At 54.3% G+C, this 22,283-nt stretch overlaps 2 protein-coding genes across 2 annotated transcripts in view; both read right to left on the bottom strand.

Annotated features, from left to right (window-relative positions):
* NLRC5 (NLR family CARD domain containing 5) overlaps nt 1-22,283 on the bottom strand; it is a 940,085-nt gene that overhangs the window by 569,170 nt on the left and 348,632 nt on the right. The gene's annotated exons all lie outside the window — the stretch shown is intronic.
* Nucleotides 361-12,051, bottom strand: ADGRG5 (adhesion G protein-coupled receptor G5; the record flags this gene model as incomplete). The annotated part of the gene is made up of 11 exons (XM_081108009.1): nt 361-2,672; nt 3,039-3,316; nt 3,944-4,061; nt 5,829-6,097; nt 6,342-6,463; nt 7,367-7,519; nt 8,901-9,014; nt 9,712-9,831; nt 10,424-10,580; nt 11,729-11,807; nt 11,988-12,051. The coding sequence occupies 11 exons, from the start codon at nt 12,049-12,051 to the stop codon at nt 2,572-2,574; spliced, it is 1,575 nt and encodes a 524-aa protein (XP_080964135.1). The 3' UTR covers nt 361-2,571.

Below are 22,283 nucleotides of genomic sequence, written 5' to 3'. Positions count from 1 at the left end.
CAAGTATCTAAATATACGGGCTTTTCTTAAATTATTTTTTGTCATTACTGTCTAACTTCATTGTATTGACGTCAGAGAATGTGCTCTGTATAATGTCCATTCTTTGAAATTTTGGGAGCTTTTCTAAGCTAGTCTGCAATCAATATTTTAAAATGGGCCATAAGTGCTGAGACCAATATGACTGTGGGACGCAGGCTGCAATCAATGTCCATTAGATCGAGCTGTGTACTCCTGCTGTTCAAATCTATGTCTGGCCAAATTTTCCAGCTTTCCTATCAATAATTAGAGACGCATTTGAAATAGCCCATGTTGATGGTAGATTTGTGCATTTCTCTTTCTTCTATCATTTTTTTTAAGTCGGTTTTATTGAAGTAAATTGACACCTAATAAATTTCATTCATCCCTGCCCCCACATATGGTGGGGCATTTCCCAGAAGTGGTCCCACCCCAAAGCCTGGACCCCAATGGGGTTCCAGGCCACAATTCTGGGGCCGTTTCCTGGAACCACCAAACCCATTTCGTGTCACCGTGGCCACATCCTCTCTTGACTAGCCCTGGGCTTAGACCCCAGGCCCCAGGAAGGGGTGAAAAGGGAGGTCCGGGCAAGGCCCCCCCATCACTAGGCTGCCAACCCAACCTAGGTCACCGCTCCCCGGAGCTGCCCAAGAGAGGGCCTGCGAGTTTCCATGATCCCTGAGCACCCTAATTAGCATGGGAGCCACCCCAAGACCTGGGGAGCCTTGTACAGGTCAAGGCTGGCTAAACTAGGGGGACTCAAATGGGGGCTCGCAGCATCCTGATAGAGGTGGGGGCACACTCTGCTTGGAGTCAGAGCGGGAAAGACACTTTCTCTACGGGGCAATTAGAGCGATTTCCTGGAAGAAGTGACCAAGGGCTGTCAGGTATTTAAGTAGAGCGGAGGATCCGGGAATGGAAGGGTGGGGACAGGTGGCAACAGCCTGGAGGCTGCGTTGTGTGGGGAAGGTTCCTAACACAGCAGAAGGCCAGCGAGGCTGGAGCAGAGGGCACTCTGGGGGAGGGGGAGGAGGTGGCCAGGCCGAGGGGCGGCAGAACTTACCCCGCGAGGAGCTGGGCCCGGGATGCTGAGCAGACCCGGGGCTTGGACAGGTTGGCCTCTGAGACTCAGCTGACGCCGTTAGTCATAATAGCCAAAGTGCTCACCGTCACCATAGTAACATTTATTGTGCTCTTACTCTGTGCCCAGCCTCTTTATATGGATTATTTCATTGAACCATCAAAATCAGTCCCCCTGTTGCCCCTATTTACAGGCGGGGAAACTAAGGCACAAGGAGGTTGATGGCTCGTGGCAGAGCTGGCATTTGAGCCCCACCAGGCCGGCTCCAGAGCCACTGACCACCGCGTGAAGGGCTGTTTGCATCAAGGAATGAACAGAGGGCATAACCAGAGGGATCCAGCTTCCATTCCTTCCCTGTGCCATTCAAAGTCATTAAAATCTGTCCCATGGCCCGGAGCTGGGCGCTGAGAGGTGTGCCCAGAGCACAAGACCCCAAGAGCCAGAGCGGCCGCTGTGTTGGGTAAAGAGGGAAATGGCTGTGAACAGCGCTGACAGCCCTCCCCCTGGGCACTCAGCAGGCGCAGTCCTGGAGGCAGAACCCCTCCCTCTGGTGGGTCCTGTTCCCAGACAGGCCATCCCAGCATTTCCAGGAGCGGTTCTGGTGCCAATAGCCTCTGAGCGCAGGTCAACAGCGCCCCCTGGTGTGCAGTCTAGGGAAGGCTCCGGCTTCATCAGTCTCCCACTTGGTAGAACAGATAGGTCAAGGGCCTGACCTTGGATTTAGAACCCACACCCTCGCGCCTAGCGAGGGAAATCCAATTCTACCCACTTGTCAAATAGCCGGTCACGGAGGCCCAGCTGGCTCAGGTGTAGGGCAAAGAGGCAATCCCCTCCTACCCCTGGAAGCCCCGTGGCCCCGGCCACTGGTCTAAATGGCCTTGGAGACTTGGGAGGTCTGGAGGGAGGGGAGGCCTCTGGGAAGGACGGGGCTTCCCGATCTCTGAGAACTGTGGCCATGGAGTTGGGGTCATTATAGTTTTGGGGGGATTAAAGGGAAAGAGGCCTTGCGCATAGGGGGGGTGGCCCAGCCGGACGATGCAGTTAACGGGGCCCCCTGTGACCCTCCTCCTCCCCGGCCTTCCTCAGGCTTCACAAAGCTCTCAGTCTAGGCATGACCAGAGCCATCTGCCTCGTGTCAGATGCAGAACCCGAGGGTCCGTGAGAAGTGACAGGCCCAACGTCACACAGTAAGACCCTGAGCCAGGCCGAGTAGCATGGCCTCCTGGCTCCCAGGCCAGGGCTCTGTCCATAAGCCGGGCACCAGGGCGAAGTTTGCTGCCCCCCCCATGGGGTTGGACCTGCCCCCGAGGAGAATGCCAAGGGCACAGTCTGGGCATTTCCGTCTTGGCCGGGGAAGCCACGGAGGTGGACAGCCTCCCTAGCGGGCACAGGGCTCTGGTGTCCAGCAGCTGGCCTGCCACCCTCTCTGGCGGAAGCCAGGGCCGGAGCGGCTGGGGATCCGGCCACGGTGCAGACTAGTGCATCATCTGGGAGGTGCTGAACGCCTCCTTCTCGGCCTCCGCCTCGGCCTCCGCGCGACACCTCTGGGAGCAGAACCACAGGAAGAGGAAGAACCCTGCAAGCCAAGGGCTGGTCAGTGAGCGCGTCGCGGGGGCATCGTGGCCTCTCCCAGGATCCTCCTTGGTTGGGTGAGTTGGGCCTCCCTGAGGCCCTGCACTCACTCTCGGGATTCCTTGCTGCTGGAGGCCAGGAGGGGTGGAGCATGGGAGCGGGAGGACCGGCCACTGCTAGTCCAGAGGGAGCCTTTGTGCAGGTTGCAAAGCAGCACCTCCTGCTCTGGGAGGACGTAGCCCCTCACCAGCTCCTCCTGGGGCTGGACGTCAGCCCCTGACTCGCCCTGGACCTGAGCCTTTCCGCAGCGAACACCTACCAGGTGTGCACGCCACCGCCCCGCCTCCCCCAGGCCGCCCCCAGGACCCACCGTAGAGAGAGTTGAAGATGGTGAAGAGGAAGAGCTGGGGCAGCAGGAAGACGCCAAAGGAGAAGAAGGCCAGGGCCCAGGTGGTGCCCAGCAGCACGGTGAGGCCCAGCACGGTGACGGTGTCCCTGCAGGCCCGCGAGCCTGGCGCCTCCTCCCGCGCCTTCAGTCTGCGCAGGGTCCGCAGCGCCCAGGCCAGCACCACCAGGTTGAAAAGGGTCGTGAGGCCACCGTAGCCCATGACCAGGACGTGGTGCACCCCGGGGCTCCGCACCCAGCATCTGCAGGGGAGGGCGAAGGTCAGGGCGCTGTGGCTGTGGGGCTGGGGAAACCGCGGGCTCTTGGGCCTCGGGACTGCCTCTTGAACCCGGGCCAGTGTCTCAGCTCAGGCCTCCTGTTCCTTGCCTGACGGCACACGGGTGAAGTCCTGGGCCGGCTTTCCAGCCAGGCCTCCAGGACAGGACCCACCTGCCACCTGGGCCCCTGCCTGCAGCCCCCCGTGCCTCCTTCCCAGCCCTTTGCCTCCCCAGGACACCCTCATGACCTGTGTTGCCTTTGCCACAGTCAGACAAGGTGTCACATACTTTTGAGAGATTAGCCCAGTCAGTCCTCATGATGACTCTATCATGAGGCAGGTCTGGAATCATCCCCATTCTACAGATGAGGAAACCGAGGCTCTGGCTTAGGAACACACACTAGTAAGAGGCAAAGATGGGACTTGAAGCCCTGTGGTCTGAGCCCAGAGCCTGTGCCCCTGACTGTCAGCATGAGAACAGCCAAGTAGCGGAGGTGGTTGCAGCCGCCTCAGGGCACCAGGCACCCCCTTCCAGAAGACACAGCCAGGGCCCTGCCTGCGGACACCCTGCTCAGGGCCCCCAGGAGCCTGCCACAGCCTGGCGCGCACTCACATGGACATGTGCTGGAAGCCCGTACTGTTCCCCTGGCTGTGGGAGAGAGGGATCGTGTGGCGGCCGTAAGCTGAGCTCTTGATGGCAAGGAGGAGCAGCACCAGGAGGGCAGGGACCCCTGAGGAGGGCGACAGAGGCTCAGCATCTGCCAGGAGACCCCAGGGACGGACTGGTGGTGGGTCCCTGTGGCTGCTGAGACAGAACTCCAAGGGAGAGGGGTGGGTAGAGAGAGTCTGTTCCGAGCCCCCAGCCCGTCCTGTGGTCCAGCTTCAGAGCAATCAGCCTGGAGATCTCAGAGAAGGCTGTTCTCCCAGGTGATGGGGGTGAGGGCTCTGAGGTGGGACAGGGGTGGCAGCAGTGGGGGCCACACTGGGCCGTGGTGACTGGGAACTAAAGGGAGAGAGGGCTGAGGAACAGGTCATAGAGGGGCTAGGATGGTGCTAGAGAAACAATGACAGTGGTGCCCGAGATAGTGGTGAAGGTGAGGATGAGGATGGTGGCGATGATGGAGGGTGGGGTGGGGGGAGATGTAGTTAAAATGGTGGTGGAGGTGATGGTGGTGTTGGAGGTAGAGGTGGTGGAGAGAGAAGTAGTGGAGGTGATGGAGATAGAGATGATGGAGGTAAAGGTGGTGGAGGTGATGGTGATGGAGATGATGGTGGTGATGGAGGTAGAGGTGGTGGAGGAAGAGGTGTTGGAGGTGGTATTGGTGTTGGAGGTAGAGGTGGTGGAGGTAGAGGTGGTGGAGGAAGAGGTGGTGGAGGTAGAGGTGGTGGAGGTAGAGGTGGTGGAGGTAGAGGTGTTGGAGGTGGTATTGGTGTTGGAGGTAGAGGTGGTGGAGGTAGAGGTGGTGGAGGAAGAGGTGGTGGAGGTGATGGTGGTGTTGGAGGTAGAGGTGGTGGAGGTAGAGGTGGTGGAGGAAGAGGTGGTGGAGGTGATGGTGGTGTTGGGGGTAGAGGTGGTGGAGGTAGAGGTGGTGGAGGAAGAGGTGGTGGAGGTGATGGTGGTGTTGGGGGTAGAGGTGGTGGAGGTAGAGGTGGTGAGGTAGTGGTGGAGGTAGAGGTGGTGGAGGTAGAGGTGGTGGAGGTAGAGGTGGTGGAGGTAGAGGTAGTGGAGGTAGAGGTAGTGGAGGAAGAGGTGGTGGAGGAAGAGGTGGTGGAGGTGATGGTGGTGTTGGGGGTAGAGGTGGTGGAGGTAGAGGTGGTGGGGGTAGAGGTGGTGGAGGTAGAGGTGGTGGGGGTAGAGGTGGTGGAGGTAGAGGTGGTGGAGGTAGAGGTGGTGGAAGTGATGGTGGAGGAAGAGGTGGTGGAGGTGATGGTGGTGTTGGGGGTAGAGGTGGTGGAGGTAGAGGTGGTGGAGGTGATGGTGGTGGAGGTAGAGGTGGTGGAGGTGATGGTGGTGTTGGGGGTAGAGGTGGTGGAGGAAGAGGTGGTGGAGGTGATGGTGGTGTTGGGGGTAGAGGTGGTGGAGGTGATGGTGGTGTTGGGGGTAGAGGTGGTGGAGGTGATGGTGGTGGGGGTAGAGGTGGTGGAGGAAGAGGTGGTGGAGGTGATGGTGGTGTTGGGGGTAGAGGTGGTGGAGGTGGTATTGGTGGTGGAGGTAGAGGTGGTGGAGGTGATGGTGGTGGAGGTAGAGGTGGTGGAGGTGATGGTGGTGTTGGGGTAGAGGTGGTGGAGGTAAAAGCCATGGCAGACACAGTGGTGTTGGAGGTGGACGTGAGATAAGAACAGTAACGTAGGAAGTGGTGGTGAGTGTTGGCGGGATGATGATGGTGGCCCTGCAGTGGTCACGATGAGGAGGAGGAAGGGAAGGAGAAGGACAGGTGGGCGGATGCTCAGTGCAGCTGGAAGTCTCGGGGAGCAGGAGGGGGGGAGGCTGGGCTTACCCCAGCCCACTGCGCAGAGCTTGAGCACGTATCTCCGGATGTAGATGTTGTAGACACGCCCCAGGAGAAGGTAGAGGTTGAAGCCTTCGATGGCCATCCAGGTGAGGCAGCTGAGCAGCGCGAAGTGCAGGATGGCGCCCAGTGCCACGCATGCCGCCCCGGGCACGGAGGGCAAGGCCAGCGCGGGGCTCAGCAGGAAGGCGACATTCAGGAGCAGCACGGAGGCGTGCAGGTGCATGTGGATGCGTGTGATGAAGTTACTCTGCTTCCTGTGGGTGGGAGCGTGGCCCTTGGTGGCCTGGGGACACCACCCAGGCCTGGGCTCAGAGACACACAGTGACGGGGACACAGGTCGAGGCGGGCAGGGAGCCACCAGCAGCCACGCGGTGAGGCTGGTCCCCTGCCTTGCGGCCTCCGCCCTCTGGAGAAACCCATCCCACTCCGGGGGACCAAGCAGAAATGAAGGAGAAGTGCTGAGCAGCCGTGGTGGGCAGGCCTGGCACCGGGGCATACCTGGCATGGAAGTGCAGCAGGAGGGTGAGCAGGGAGGCCACGATGGAGATGCTGCAGCCCACGAAGGAAATGTACGTGAGAGGTGCCAGCAGCTCCGCCGGGAGCGGGGCTGGGGAGAATTGCTGTGGGAGAGAAGGGGGACTGGAGACCAGGGCATGGAAATGCCTGCCGCCAGGCTCAATCGGAGAGACCTGCCAAGACCCCAGGTCCGACCCCATTGCCCCACAATCCTCACCATGGTCCTGGCTCGAAAAAAAGCCGTGGCAGCCCTAACCGGTTTGGCTCAGTGGATAGAGCGTCGGCCTGCGGACTCAAGGGTCCCAGGTTCGATTCCGGTCAAGGGCATGTACCTTGGCTGCAAGCACATCCCCGGTAGGGGGTGTGCAGGAGGCAGCTGATCAATGTTTCTCGCTCATTGATGTTTCTAACTCTATCACTCTCTCTTCCTCTCTGTAAAAAATCAATAAAACATATTTAAAAAAGAAAAAAAAGCCATGGCAGACACTGGCTTTCCGACCTCCCAACTCCCGTCTCCCACCTCCACTGCCCCTGCGAGATCTCCCCTGCCTCTGCGAGAGCCTCCCTTCCCTCACTGTCCATACACGTAGGTGGACCCACCGCTTCTCCCACTGCTGTGCACAGGTGCACCACTCCTGGCCCGTGAGAGCCCTCCCTCCTCCTGTCCACAGCGATTGGTTAAGGGATAGGCAGGTGACACACTCTAGGCTGGTGGGACTCAATCACAAGAATGTGACCGGCAGAAATGAGTCAGAGAGGCTATCATTCCACTGGCCTAAAAGCTAGTAGGACGTGAGGCCTGTCTTGGTGATAGTGAGCCCCTGGATCAAGCCATACCTGAAGCCTAACCCAACCTTTTCAGGAACATAAACCCATCACTTTCCACCCCACCCCCAAGCTCATTTGAGTTGGATTTCCAGCCTTTGCCCTGCTTGTCTGTCCTGAGAAGCAACTCGGGGGCCTTCTGCAACTCTGACCACCCTCAGCCCGGCTGCAAGCACACATACCATGAGAACAGCAAAGTAGCTGAGGTGGTTGCAGCGACAGAGCACCTGGGAAGGTGAGGGCTGCTCTGTGCGACAGCCCTCAGGGCTCCAGAGCCCCCAGTGGAGCCTGCTGGCTCCCTCCTTCCAGAAGACACAGGTCACGTTGTAGTCTTCCTAAGGGGAGATGCCGGAGTTGGGTGCATCCAAGGGGTCCAGGGGAGGGGTCAGGGTCTGGAAATCGTGGGGGCCAAAGCTGACTCAACTGCATCCTTGTCAACCTTTTACCAGGTACCGGCTGGGCTTTGCCATCAGGCAGACCCAGATTCTAGCCCCGCCTCCACCATGGACTCTAAGAGTGACTTGGGCAAGTCACATAGGTTCTCTGAGCCTCAGTTTATTCATCTGCAAAATGGGACCATTTATACCAAGTCATCAGTATAGTGGAAAAATTAAAAGCAATGAGGAATCTTGAGTGCCCAGCTCTGGCGTCTACAGTTGGTGCTCTATAATCAACTGTGCCCTTCTGCCTCCTCCCTGTGGGGAATAACGGTGGTCCAGAGCCTTCCCAGTGCGGGGAGAGAGATTCGTCCACAGGCAACCATGGCACCAAGTCATGTGGGTGGAGGATGGGGATATGACACAGACGGTGCCATGGAAAACCACAGAAGGGGCAGAGGAGTCCTGAGGAGGCAAGGGACGATTCGGGGACTGAGGTCTTGGAGGACATGCTGGGTTACAACAGGATGGAGGGGACCACAGGGGCCAAGGCCCAGAGGAATGAAAGGAAAGGATGATGGTGAAATCGAGAATGCAGAGAGGAGGCTGATGGGAATATGGGGGCAGAGCACACAGGCTCTGGGGCTTTTCGGAATGCCAGGGACAGAAGAGCAGCGGCCTGCAGCCCTACCTCCTGCTTCCCGTATCAGTGTCTGCACTTCTCTTGAGGGCCCACCCCTCCCACAAGGGCAGGTCAGATGAATCCAGCCTGGCCCCTGGGCCCTGTGACCCAGGCCTGGCCAATCCACACAGTCCATCCTCCTGGACACAGTGGTGGTTGAGGGATGGACATGTGACCAAACTGGACCTTTAGGACGCCATTCAGGGACCTGGCAAGGAAGACCCTCTGAGAAGAGGGGAAGAAAGTCCGACCCTTCAGCTGCCTTCGTGCCACCAAGTGGAGAGCCAAGGCAGGAAACCATTGCTGAGAGATGGAGAGAGACTGAGCCCTGATGGCACCATATCAGGCCCTGGATCCAGCCGTGCCTGAAGCCAGCCCTGCCCTGGACATTCCATGTACATGAGCCAATAAGTTATCTTTTGTGCTTGAGTTGCTGGAGTTGGTTTTCTATCACCTGCCACTCAAAGAATCCTGACTAATGCCATGAGTAGAAGCTTCGCTCTCTTATTTCTTTGGTAAAGAATTTTCAAAGTGTAATGGATTTAAAACCATTTGTTCCCAAGATGGTCCCGCAGGTTTGAGTTTGGCAAACCCGTGTGCACCAGGACAGTCTTAAAGGGGCAGGACGGGGTGGAAATCGGGACGTCCCCACGGTACCAGGCTTTGGTTGTGCCAGAGGCTGATGTTGATGGGCTCCATGAGGTTGTCCACGTGTTCACTGCCCAGCTGGGCCCCCAGGACATAGTCGTTGAGCAGAGATGAGTTGTCATTCTGGAAGGGTGACAGAAGAAGGGCTGACTGGAGGGGACGTGAGGACACCTGGACGAGGTCCCAGAGCCCCCCTTCTCCAGGCCCTCCTCCCTGGCTAAGAGGAGCGGCATGCTTTCATATGGCCAACATGAGCCAACCTCCGGGCCTTTGCACATGCCGCCCCCTCCGCCTGGAAAGCTGTCCTCTGACCACCCCCTGCTCCACCTCCCCTCTGTCTACCCTCCACTTCACCACTATCCTAACTCACTTTCCATGCCAAGGTTAAAAGACACCTTCTCCAGAAGCCCTCCCGGATTGCCCATGGGAACAACCCCGACCCCACCCTGCCTCACCCATCACTTTGCATCTCTGTGGTTATAATCAACCTTGAGCTAAAATTAAGTCTCTAAGGTCCTAGTGTAACTGTCAAGATCGAGGGTTCTCTGAGGACAGGGACCTTGGGGCCTTGTTCTGCCTCCTGCCTAGGGACATGCACATACAGAAGTAGGTTTCTTAGGTCTCGTTTGCACATTATTATCACTGCCTCCCACCATTCTGCTGACACTGAGGCCAGAGAGAGGCCATGGCGGTTCTGGTGGCACAGTGGGCTGGTCCCTCTGATGCTGGTCCCCACCCAGAACCCCGGCGGTGGCGTGGATGCTGCAGTGGCCTCAGGAAGAGGCCAGCGCCATCCTGCTGGGCCCCCCATGGCACTGACCGGGAAAAACCTGGTGTTGAAGAAGTACACGCAGATGAGACGCAGCTCCCTGCGGCGTGTTCTGCAGGCCTGCTTCGTCAGCTCAGTGGGGAACTGCATGGCGTGCCTGGCCCTGGCGGCCTGCGGAGGGCCAGCGAGGCTGAGCTCGGGTCCCAGGGCCTCCAGGTCAGCCCCAATACCCTCCCTGACCCCCACTCCCTGTGAAGCCCTCCCGGCTTCACCTCGGCATTTCTTTCCCCGGAGCCTCCCGCTGCAAAACCCTCCTCCTGACTGCACCTCCTCCAAACTTGCCGAGATCCAGGTCTTCCCTCCGGGCAGCTCTGGCCTTGAATTTGGGTCACTTGCCTCACCAACTGGGTCCCCAGAGGATGGAGCTTCCCCCCAAGCGACCCCCCAGCACCCAGGCATTCAGCAGGAATCACACCAGCATCCTCAAAGGAGCCCCATCCCCTGGCCTCTCCCACGGCTGCCACTGCCGCCGCCCACCGTCCCTGCAGAGGCAGGACGAGGACGCTGATTTAGAGGGGCCATCAAACACCCCCATTTCCGTCACTCACATGAGGAACACCAGCCCCATTTTACAGAAAAGGCAATTCAGCTACTGGGACAGAGCCCCGATGGATGGATCCTGGGGAAAGTTCAGACCTTACACCCCTGCAGGATTTCAGGGGTGGAGGCCCTGGCCACCCCCCATGTCCTGGCCATCTCTGACCTGGGGGACGCGATCCAGAGCATCGCTGTACAGCGAGAGGCCGGCAAAGTCGCAGCCCAGCTTGAAGGCCAGCGTCTGAATGGTGGACGTCTGCAAGGTGAGGTTGGAGCCCTGGAAGGTGGCATTCAGCAGGCGGTACTCCAGACCATGGACGAGACTGAGGGCGAGAGAGGTGACCAGATCTTGGAAAGCGGGTAGGCTGAGAGGGGGTCCAGACAGCCTGAGAGCATAGGGCTTTCCCCACCCACACTCATGTCACTCCCATCTGTGGGCTTTTGCACATACAGTGTCCCTGGCACACTCTTACCTCCCCACCCCACTCATTTCCTTCTCCTGATTAACTCTGGATCAGGTCCCAGTGTGTTGACACCTCCTCCAGGAAGCCTTCCTTGGCTGCTCCATGTTGACTGATTGAAGTGCCCCGTAGTCCCCAGGCTTCCCTGGCCAGTCGTCAGCATTGGCCTCTCAGCCAGAGCTGCTCGGCCTTTAGGTCACAGACTCATGAGACTAGCCTGAGTTTTAGAGCCCCTTCCAAGAAATATGCACAGAGGTCCATGATTCTGCACCTGGCTTCATGACACCCCTGGTTAAGGGCCCCCAACCAGACAGTAAACTTGATGGGGGCAATGAGATGTGTCTATCATGCACCTCCAGAGCCTAGTGTCAGGCACATAGTAGGCCCTCAATGAATGCATGTTGAATAAATGAATTAATAGTCTACACTAGCCAGGCTGGCGTGACTCATCGATCGACCTATGAACCAGGAGGTCACGGTTCAATTCCTACTCAGGGCACTTCCCCGGGTTGCAGGCTCCATCCCCAGGAGGGGGTGTGCGGGAGGCAGTCAATCAGTGATTCTCTACCATCATTGATGTTTCTACTTCTTTCTCCCTCTCCTTTCCTCTCTGAAATCAGTGTGTGTGTGTGTGTGTGTGTATAGAGAGAGAGAGAGAGAGGCCAGATTACTATGACCAGCCAGATTATTATGACCACCCCGTCAGTACAATGAAGTGAATTAGTTATGCAAATAATAATAATAATAAAACCTTGAGAGTATTTGCTTAGGAAGGTTTCAATATTCAGTATTTTTGGAAGTGTCAATGAAGTACTGATGGGGTGGTCATAATAATCTGGCCGGTCATAATACTCTGGCCACTCAGTATGTGTGTATGTATATGTGTGTGTGTGTATATATATATATATATATATATATAATAGTCTACACTTGGACCACTGATTCAAGCTACAAGCGAGGAGTGGGAGGCACAGCTGCCTCTAGGTAGGCGAGGAGGACACACAACTCACTCGGCAGGGTTAGTTGAGGTTTGTCTCCTGGGCACCTTCTCCATTCTCTTCATCCAGGGCAGGGGTTCTTGGGCTCCCTCTGTGGGAAGCGGGCCAGACCCCCACCTCAGCCTCTGTCCGGAGCTGCCCCCGGCCCCACGGCCTGTGACTCCCCAACCCCGGCTGAGATGACTGGCTCACCGCCCTCTCAATCTCCCTTGGTCCGAGGCCTCCCCTTTCCCGTCCCAGCCAGGGGTCTGGGCGAGGGCTGCCCTCTCACCTTCTTCCCCGCTCTGAGACGTCACAAGGCCCAGGCAGAGGAAAAGGACCGCACGGCAATCCATGTCCCGGCCAGGTCTTCTCCACCAACCAGCTTGTGGCCAACGAGCCCTTCAAGGATGAACTGTTTCACCTTTGACAGAGGGAGAGGAAGTTGCCACAAAAAAAGAAAAAGAAAAAAATAAGAAAACAACTGATATCGTAATGAATTATTAAAGACTGTGAACTAGACTGGCAGTTTGGGGCCCCTGGGGGCCCCAGATACTAGGGGAGTCTATTTCTTCCCACCGTTTTCTACTGGGTGCATATGGGAGGGATGCAGCCGATCTATGCTTCACTCTCACATCGATGTTTTTCTCTCTCCCTCTCCCTTCCTCTCTCTCGAAAATCAATAAAAACATATTTAATGATAATACAAATTCTACAAAAATTCTTCCAGAAAAAATAAGTAAAAGGCAAAGAAAGAAATAACAAGATCGTAAACATATCCTTTCAGAAAATAAAGGAGGCTGGAACGCTTCCAAACTTATTTTATGCCAATATTAGTGTGGTGCCCAAACAGCCATGGGCATCACAAGAAAACCACAGATCAGTACCCCTCATGAATATAAATCAAATCAAAATCAAAATCCCTGCTGGGTATTTTGCAGAAATTGACAAGCTGATTCTAAAATTTATATTAAAAAGCAAAAGACCTAGCTCTAGCCGGTTTGGCTCAATGGATAGAGCATTGGCCTGCGAACCAAAGGGTCCCGGGTTCGATTCTGGTCAAGGGCATGTACCTTGGTTGCAGGTTCCTCCCCAGCCTGGGCCCCAGTCAGGGCTCGTGCAGGAGGCAGCCAATCGATGTGTTTCTCTCACATCAATGTTTCTGTCTTTCCCCCTCTCTTCCACTCTCTCTAAAAATCAATGGAAAAATATCCTTGGGAGAGGATTAAAAACAAACAAACAAAAAGAACCTGCAATAGCCAAGACAATTTGGAAAAGGAAGAACAAAGTTGGCATCACACTAGTGATTTCAGGGCTTACTATAAAGCTACAGTAATCAAGATAGTGTGTTCCTGGCATAAGGCTAGACATACAGATGAATGAAACAGAATAGCGTCCAAAAGTATATCCAGATAAATATGATAAATTGAGTTTTGACCAAGATGCAAAGGTAATTTGATGGAGAGAAGATAGTCTTTCCAATAAGTGGTTCTGGAATAAATGGATATTCCATGCCAAAAACGAAAAAGAACTTGGACCCATACGTTGCAGCATAAACAAAATTTAACTCAAAATGGATCATAGATTGAAATATCAAAACAAAGTATAAAACTTCTTGGGGAGGGAGGAGAAAATCTTTCTGACTTTGGGTTAGGCAAAAATTCTTAGAAATACCACCAAGCGAGGTCCTTAGGGAAATGCAAATAAAGAATCTAACATCTCAAGGGAATCGGTGGGTGACGCCTACAAACTTTTCATTCTGCTTATCCTCTGACCCAGGAAACCCAGTTTTATGAATTTATCCTATAGAAATAATAGGGCAAGCCAGGAATGTATACATAGAGAGACATTTTTCGAAAAATATATTTTTATCGCCTGGTCGGCCTGGCTCAGTGGTTGACCGTCAACCTATGAACAGGGAGGTCACGGTTCAATTCCCTCTCAGGGCACATGCCTTGGTTGCAGGCTCAAACCTCAGTGTGGGGCGTGCAGGAGGCAGCCTATCCATGATTCTCTCTTATCACTGATGTTCCTATCTCTTTCTCCCTTACTCTCGATCCCCAGTGAGAGAGAATCATGGATCGGCTGCCTCCTGCATGCCCCACACTGGGGATCGAGCCTGCAACCCAGGCCTGTGCCCTGAGCAGGAATGGTTGACGCTCAACCACTGAGCCAGGCTGGCCTGGCGATTGAGAGATATTTATAAATACAATTGTTAATCATAAAGAAAAAATGGAAACTATGTAAATGTCTACCCATAAAGAAATCGTTAAATAAATTACTAGGTGTACCGTTAATAATGCAGATTTTTTTCGATAGATAGAGTTACACATATGTTGATATATATATATATGCAATTTGATATGTATGCTATTTTGTTGTATTGACAATAAGCTTCAAAACTTTCATATGTCAAAATTTCTGAAGGTGTTAACATTATAGATATTTTTACGCTTAAAAATGTCGAATTTCGTGCCAAAAATAAGAGCATTTACAGGAAGTTTTAATTCATTACTTTATTTTGAAGAAAAGTGCTGCTGAACACTTGGGAAAGCTTATGGTGAACATGCTCCATCTCAAGAAACTTGTGAACGCTGGTTTAAACGCTTTAAAAGTGATGATTTCGATGTGAAAGACAAAGAACATCCAGGTCAACCGAAAAAGTTTGAAGACCAACAATGACAAGCATTATTGGATGAAGATACGTGTCAAACTCAAAAACAACTTGCAGAAAGATTAAACGTTGCTCAGCAAACAATTTCCGATCATTTACAAGCAATGGGAAAGATTTTTAAAGGAAGGAAAATGGGTGCCACATCAACTGAACGAAAGACAAATGGAAAACCGAAAAGTCATCAGTAAAATGTTGCTTCAACGGCACGAAAGAAAGTCTTTTTTGCATCCAATTGTGACTGGCGATGAAAAGTGGATTTATTCTGAGAAACCCAAACGCACAAAATCATGGGTTGATCCAGGCCAACCATCAACATCGACTGCAAGGCCAAATCGCTTCGGCAAGAAGACAATGCTCTGCGTTTGGTGGGATCAGGAAGGTGTGGTGTATTATGAGCTTCTAAAACCAGGTAAACCGTTAATACTGATCACTACCAACAACAAATAATCAATTTGAACCACGCTTTGAACATAAAACCACCAGAATGGGCCAGAAGACACAGCAAAGTAATTTTGCTTCATGATGACGCACCATCACACACTTCAAAACCAGTTAAAGACACGTTAAAGAGATCTTAGCCTGGGAAGTATGAACCCACCCGCCGTATTCACCAGACCTTGCTCCTTCTTGTTACCACTTGTTCTGATCGAAGGCACACGCGCTTTCTGAGCAGCACTTCAAAACGTACGAAGAAGTGGAAAATTGGGTCTCTGAATGGTCTGCCTCAAAACAAGAAAAGTTCTATTGGGACGGTCTCCACAAATTATCTGGAAGATGGGGGAGATGTGTAGCTAGCGATGGACATTACTTTGAATGAAGCACTTTTGATGTTTCTATTTTCTTTGATTATAAAATCCTCAGTATTAACTGGTAAAGCGTCAATCTAATGTTTTAACCGGTATCCGCATTATTAACCGGTACCGGTTAAAAATTCGGATTGACCATTTACTGGTTAATAATACAGATACCGGTTAATAATGAGGATTGACCATTTTCCAGTTAAATTTTGTAATCAAAGAAAACACGATAATTTCAAGAGAAACATCAAAAGTGCTTCATTCAAAGTAATGTCTATCGCTAGCTACACATCTCCCCCATCTTCCAGATAATTTGTGGAGACCGTCCCAATAGAACTTTTCTTGTTTTGAGGCAGACCATTCAGAGACCCAATTTTCCACTTCTTCGTACGTTTTGAAGTGCTGCTCAGAAAGTTCGTGTGCCATCGATCGGAACAAGTGGTCATCTGAAGGAGCAAGACAACAAAATAGCATGAAAACATATCAAATCGCATATATGTCAACATACGTGTAACTCCATCTATTGAAAAAAATCTGCATTATTAACCGGTACATGGGTACAGTTCAATGCCACTTTGGAAAACAGTTTGGCAGTTTCTTATAAAACTGAACACGCACCTACCATATGACCCAGCCACCGCACATCTGGGCATTTATCCCAGAGAAATAAAAATCCATGTTCACACAATAGGAACTTCATAGCAGCTTTGTTCGCAATTACCCCACACTGGAACTGCTCCCAATGTCCCTTCCATGGGGGGATGGTTAAATAAACTGGGGTCCATTCCTGCCGTGAAAGACAAATCAGCAATTGAAACGATGGATACACACAACTTGGATGGGTCTCCATGGAATTATGCTGACTGCCCCCCCCAAAAAAGCCAATCTCAAAATGTTGCATACTGTTTGACGCCAGTGAGAGAGCTTTCCTGAAATAACAACGTCATAGAGATGAACAGATTAGTGATCGCCAGGGGTTAGAGAGGGTTGGAGGGTGTGAGTCTGCAAAGGACAGCACAGGGAAACCATGCAGTGATGGTTTTGTATCTTGATTGTGGTTTGGGTTACATACGTCATCAAATTGCACAGAACTAAACACACACACGCACAGGCAAATGAGTGTGTATAAAACTGATGAAATCTGAATAAAGTGTGTAAATTGTACCAAAGTCCATTTCCAGGTTTTGATATTGTACTAGAGGTATGCACGATATTACCACGGGAGCCCAGCTGGTGTGGCTCACTGGTTGAGCGTCGACCTATGAACCCGGAGATCACGGTTCGATTCCTGGTCAGGGCATATGCCCTTGTTTCAGGCTCAATCCCCAGTGTGGGGCGTGCAGGAGGCAGCCAATCAATGATTCTCTCTCATCATTGATCTCTCTCTCTCTCACTCTCCCTTCCTCTCTCTCTAAAATCAATTAAAAACATCTTTTTTTAAAAAGAGAGAGAGAGAAGCAGCATGGAGTGGAAAGAAAAAGTTGAAAATAACACACATAATAAAATCACATTTCTGGAAAATTATGTTCCTATGCATGTTTTAGCCCATGAGAAAACCCAGAAAAATGGATGCCAAAATGTTAATAATGATATTTGAAAGAAGAGGGCTTTTACTTTCTTTTTTACAAGTTGAATTTTCTATAACAAACATGTATTGCCTTCACAACAAGGAAACAAATTGGAGGAAAAAAATTTTAATTTTGGAGAGAGAGAAACTTCAATCAGCTGCCTCCCTCACGGGTCCCAACCAGGGATCGAACCTGCCACCTGGACATGTGCCCATCCCTGGAGTCAAACCCGGAACCTTTTGGTGTATGGGATGATGCTCCAACCAACAGAGCCACCCAGCCAGGACTGCCCTTGTTTGGGGCTTATTGTGTGTATCAGTCATTTCAATCGCTGAATTGTATTTCTCGGCATGAATGGACCCCAGTTTGTTTAACCATTTATATTGGGCTAGACTTTTCCTTGTCAATTCCTAGAAAAATCTTTACCTAATAGGAAAATTAGCTCTTTGTTTATTATTTGAGTTGCAAATCTTTATCCTGGTTTGTCATTTTTGCCTTTTGCCGTGTACACGTACATATAATTGTTTTGGCCCATGTCCATGAGTTTTTTTCTTTTTTTTTCTCTCTCTCTCTCCCTCCACACCCACCACCTCACCCACACCCCCAAGAGCTGTAATAAAAATTACTAGTATGTTCTGTTTGGGCTTCTGGTTTTTGAGTCATTGCTAAAAAGGCCTTCCCACTCTAACATTATGAAGGGATTCCTTTACGTTTCTCCTAGTACTTTTAAGGTTTCATTATTTACTACATAATCTCTGGTCCATATGCATTGAGCCTTGGACTACAGTGTGAGGTATGGATTCTGGGTGTCCCGTCCCCCCCGCCCCCCCCCCCCGCCCCCGGTGGTCATTCATTTGTCTTCACGTTATTATTAACGTGTGTGTGTGTGTGTGTGTGTGTGTGTGTGTACAGAGAGGAGATGAGGGGAAAGGTGTGAAAGGAAGCCACTGAATGAAACCACAGGAAGGTTTGAAACGTTTCAGGTGAGAAAGCTGAGGACCTGCAGAAAAGACCTTAGGCCAGTGGTCGTCAAACTGCGGCTCGCGAGCCACATGCGGCTCTTTGGCCCCTTGAGCGTGGCCACGAAGTTTCCATCGCACTGTACGCGCACGCCCGCACGTGGTATTTTGTGGAAGAGCCACACTCAAGGGGCCGCAGTCTGCCGACCGCTGCCTTAAGCCATCTTGTCCACCCTCTCACAGTATGAATGGGGAAAGTGAGGCCCAGATGGTGGCGTAGATATGGCCTCCAGGGTCTCTGGGCCTCAAGGCTGCCACACAGGGAAGAAGAGACTGACCTCACCACCCAGCTGGGGAAACCAGGCGGAAGCAGAAGTGACGCTTCTCCAGGCTCCCCAAATAGAAGCTGTGGTTTCCACCCCCTTTCTCAGGAGCAAACCACCATCTTCACTTCTGCTTGCAACCCCAACATCCCGGTCGCCATCCCCCGAGAGGCACCACCCACTGATCCCCCACACCCTTGGCCATCTCCATCAACCCACCACCCCCGTCACCCCACACCCTTGGCCACCTCCATCAACCCACCACCCCCATCACCCCATACCCTTGGCCATCTCCATCAACCCACCACCCCTCATCACCCCACACCCTTGGCCATCTCCATCAACCTACTACCCCCATCACCCCATACCCTTGGCCATCTCCATCAACCTACCACCTCCATCACCCCATACCCTTGGCCATCTCCATCAACCCACCACCCCTCATCACCCCACACCCTTGGCCATCTCCATCAACCCACCACCCCCATCACCCCATACCCTTGGCCATCTCCATCAACCCACCACCCCCGTCACCCCACACCCTTGGCCATCTCCATCAACCCACCACCCCCGTCACCCCACACCCTTGGCCATCTCCATCAACCCACCACCCACATCACCCCATACCCTTGGCCATCTCCATCAACCCACCACCCCCATCACCCCATACCCTTGGCCATCTCCATCAACCCACCACCCCCATCACCCCACACCCTTGGCCACCTCCATCAACCCACCACCCACATCACCCCACACCCTTGGCCATCTCCATCAACCCACCACCCCCGTCACCCCACACCCTTGGCCATCTCCATCAACCCACCACCCACATCACCCCATACCCTTGGCCATCTCCATCAACCCACCACCCCCGTCACCCCACACCCTTGGCCATCTCCATCAACCCACCACCCACATCACCCCACACCCTTGGCCATCTCCATCAACCCACCACCCACATCACCCCACACCCTTGGCCATCTCCATCAACCCACCACCCCCATCACCCCACACCCTTGGCCATCTCCATCAACCCACCACCCCCGTCACCCCACACCCTTGGCCATCTCCATCAACCCACCACCCCCATCACCCCACACCCTTGGCCATCTCCATCAACCGCCATCCCTGTCACCCCACACCCTTGGCCACCTCCATCTACCCATTGCCCTGCAATTCATAACAGAGGATGTTAGGACTGTAGGGCAATACAATCCTTAACGGCCATTTGTAAGCTTCCCGCCACAGGAGAACAAAAGACCAGAAAAAAACCCACTGGACTCCAGGAGTCAGACCATACAAGGATCGGAAATTATCCTGAAGACACCTGATCACCTGCATTCCACCCGCATTCCAAGCCCGCATTCCACGCCCACCCACTCAGCCCCCAGACCCACTCAGGACAAGTGTCCCGCCAGGGACTGCATATCGGGGTGAAACTGCAGCTCCTGGCTGCTGCCATCACCCACCCAGGGTCCGCTTGGCTGGGTGCTGGGCAGCCCTTCCCTTTGGAGAGCCCATCCCCCACCCCCTTTCCCTTAAACCAATCTCATTTTCTTTCATCACCCGCTGAGATAGCTGGTGAGCCTGCCTGCAGACCCCACCCACCACGTTCACTTTCACTTTGTTCAGCTGGGCTGGTTCCTCTTGGCATCCACCTAACAGAGGGCCCTTGGGAAACAGGAATCCATGACCTGACTTCCAAGGGGGTTCCAATGGGCGGGGTGGGGGGTGGGGGGTGGAGGGGTGGTTGGGCGGGGGGCGGGGGGGGGGCTGAGCACGGCACAGGGGTGTGCCTGGTGTTCCCCAGAGGTCAAGCTGGGACTCCAGCCCAGGGCTCCAGACTCCAAGTCAGAAGTTGCCCCCGCCCCTGGCAGCCTCCCAGGAGCTGAGCTGCTGTGTGGGCGAGTGAGGCCCTATTGAGCCAGCAGAGAGATAAGGAGACCCATGCAGCAGAGCCTTTGGAGGATGCAAATTTGACAGCCAGTTCCGGTTTTCAGCGCCGGAGCTGTGACGCCAACACAACCCCCGGCAAGTACCCTGACCTCCCTGCGCTTCGGGTTTTCTCATCTGTAACGTGAGGCCACGGAGACCCATTTCCCAGGGAGAGGGAGACTCAAACCACCTTTCCCATGGCACATGCCTGGGAATCAGCGCCTGATCCGAGGGCCCTGGCCAGGAGTACATCTCGGGAGCCCCTGCCTTCCTCCGGGAGCTGACCCCGCACCCGCAGCCCACCCTCTCCCCAAGGCATCAGGGCCTGCAGAGCCCCACCCATCGCTTCCAACAGCTGCTCCTGACAGCCACCAGCTGGAGCCCCACCTCCGGCCTCACCCTGGCCTCATGGTCTCTGCAGACAAGCTCTGACAGGTGCGGCTATTGGCCCGTTTCACAGGTAGGGAAAGCAAGACCATGCCCAAGCCCAACAGGGCGTCTGAGACCCAGACAGCACCGGAGCCGTTTCCCTGGGACGCTCTGTCCCCAGGCTCCAGTCCGGGCCCCTGCAAGAGGAACTGCCCTGCTCCAATTTGCTCAGCCAAACAAACCCTCTGCCAGCACTGGATCTGGTCACCTGAAGTGCAGGTAACTGGACTGGCCCCATTTGACAGATGAGGAAACTGAGGTCCAGAAAAGAAAGGTCCAATAGCTTGCCCCAGGCCACAGGGGGAGAGTTAACATTTGAGCTCAGCACCTACCCACCCCTTAATTTAAATTGCCTTTTTTCCCCCCCAAAAAAACATCCATCTCTACATTCCCCTCCATCCAAAGTTGCCACGGGGAGCCCAGAAACTGGTGAACCGCATGAAGGTAGGTGCCAGGCTTGCAGCTCCGGGCAAGTCCCCAGCCTAGTACCGCCGGGGTCGGGGCCTGGCCAGTGCCTGCTGGGAACCTGCAGAGGAGGAAGAGAGCTGGGGAGTGGGGAGAGAGAGGCCCAGAGGAGGAGCTGACCTGTGAATCGGCTGCCGTCCGCCTGGTCTGCCTGCAGTCTCGCTGCCTTCTCCCCTCTGCAGGAGGAAGGGGAAGTAGCACCTAGTGCCGGGATCTCCTCTCTGCTCTGTTCACCCCACGCCCGCAAACCCCTATACTTCTCTCTGCTCTCTTCACCCCACCGCATACCACGCTCTAGCTTCACTTCTTCTTTCCCGCCAGAGGCCTTTTGCTTCCTCTGCACCGACAGCTATCCGCCTTTGATCTGGAGACCCGGGGCCTGCAGCAGGGGGGTGCTCGGAGTCTGTGGGGGAGGGAGGAAGGCTGGCCAGCGCGCTCCAAGGCCCACCTCAGCTCTGCAGCCGTGGGCAAGGGGCGCCACCTCTCTGAGCCTCAGTTTCCCCATCTGTAGGAAAGGGAGAATGACCCCTGCCTGACCTGACAGTCGATGAGATTGGTGATGCAAGGACCGCAGGCAAGGGCTGGGCAGACTGCCTGGGTTCAAACGCCAGGCCCACCATTTCCAGACACCTGCCTGGCACTGAAACCTCAGTTTCCCCCTGTAAAACGGACATAGTGACAGCACCACGGCATGGGGTAGTGTGGGACTTATTATACAAGGCGATGCTGCAGTCACCGGAAGTGCTCCATAAGCCCTCAGTGACCCACAGGTGGGGAGCCTGAGGCCTGGAACGGACAAGGACAGAGCCCCTGGGGAAGGGACTCAGCAAGGGCAGGGCTCAGCAAACGTGGCCAGAAGAGTGGGGCTGGAAGGCTGGCCAGCTTCTCCTCGATCCAGGGGCCTGGACAAGCCTGTCCTCCACCAGCCACTTCCTCCCGGGGACCCTAAGGGACAGGGGGAGGTGTCCGATGCGTTGGTGGGAAGACAGTGTCTCTCCCCTGTCTGGGCCCCATCCAGACTCCCTGGGAAAATTCTGACTCAGAAACCTGCTTCCTACCCCTGGGGGTCGGGGTGTAGCAACGAGAAGAGGGCAGGTCCCAGCATGGTCCCTTCTCTGCCCGCAGCCCGGGGACCTTCCAGCATCAGCCTAAGCCCAGCCCACAGGGAGCTCAGGCGGCCTCTGTGGGAAGGAGAGGGGAGCTGCCCCTGGGAGGCAGGGAGGTTTCAGGGGAGCACAGGTCCCCCCCAAACCCCAGCTGCAGTGCAAAGGCTTTGCAGGGTCCCCCATGACCTGTGTCCTGACCCTTGGCCCACCCTCCCGCTGGGTCTGCACTTGAGTTTTCCGTGACCAGCACCCAGATTTGACCTCCAGGCCCTTCCTTTCTGAGGTTTCCTGGCTACCACCAGGGTTGCAGCACCGGCAGCCTTCCTCCCGGG

Source organism: Myotis nattereri (genome assembly GCF_964212035.1).
Source record: "Myotis nattereri genome assembly, chromosome: 15".
NCBI lineage: Eukaryota > Metazoa > Chordata > Mammalia > Chiroptera > Vespertilionidae > Myotis > Myotis nattereri.
Note: the sequence above shows the minus strand (reverse complement) of the source record. Positions and strands in the feature narration are given on the sequence as shown.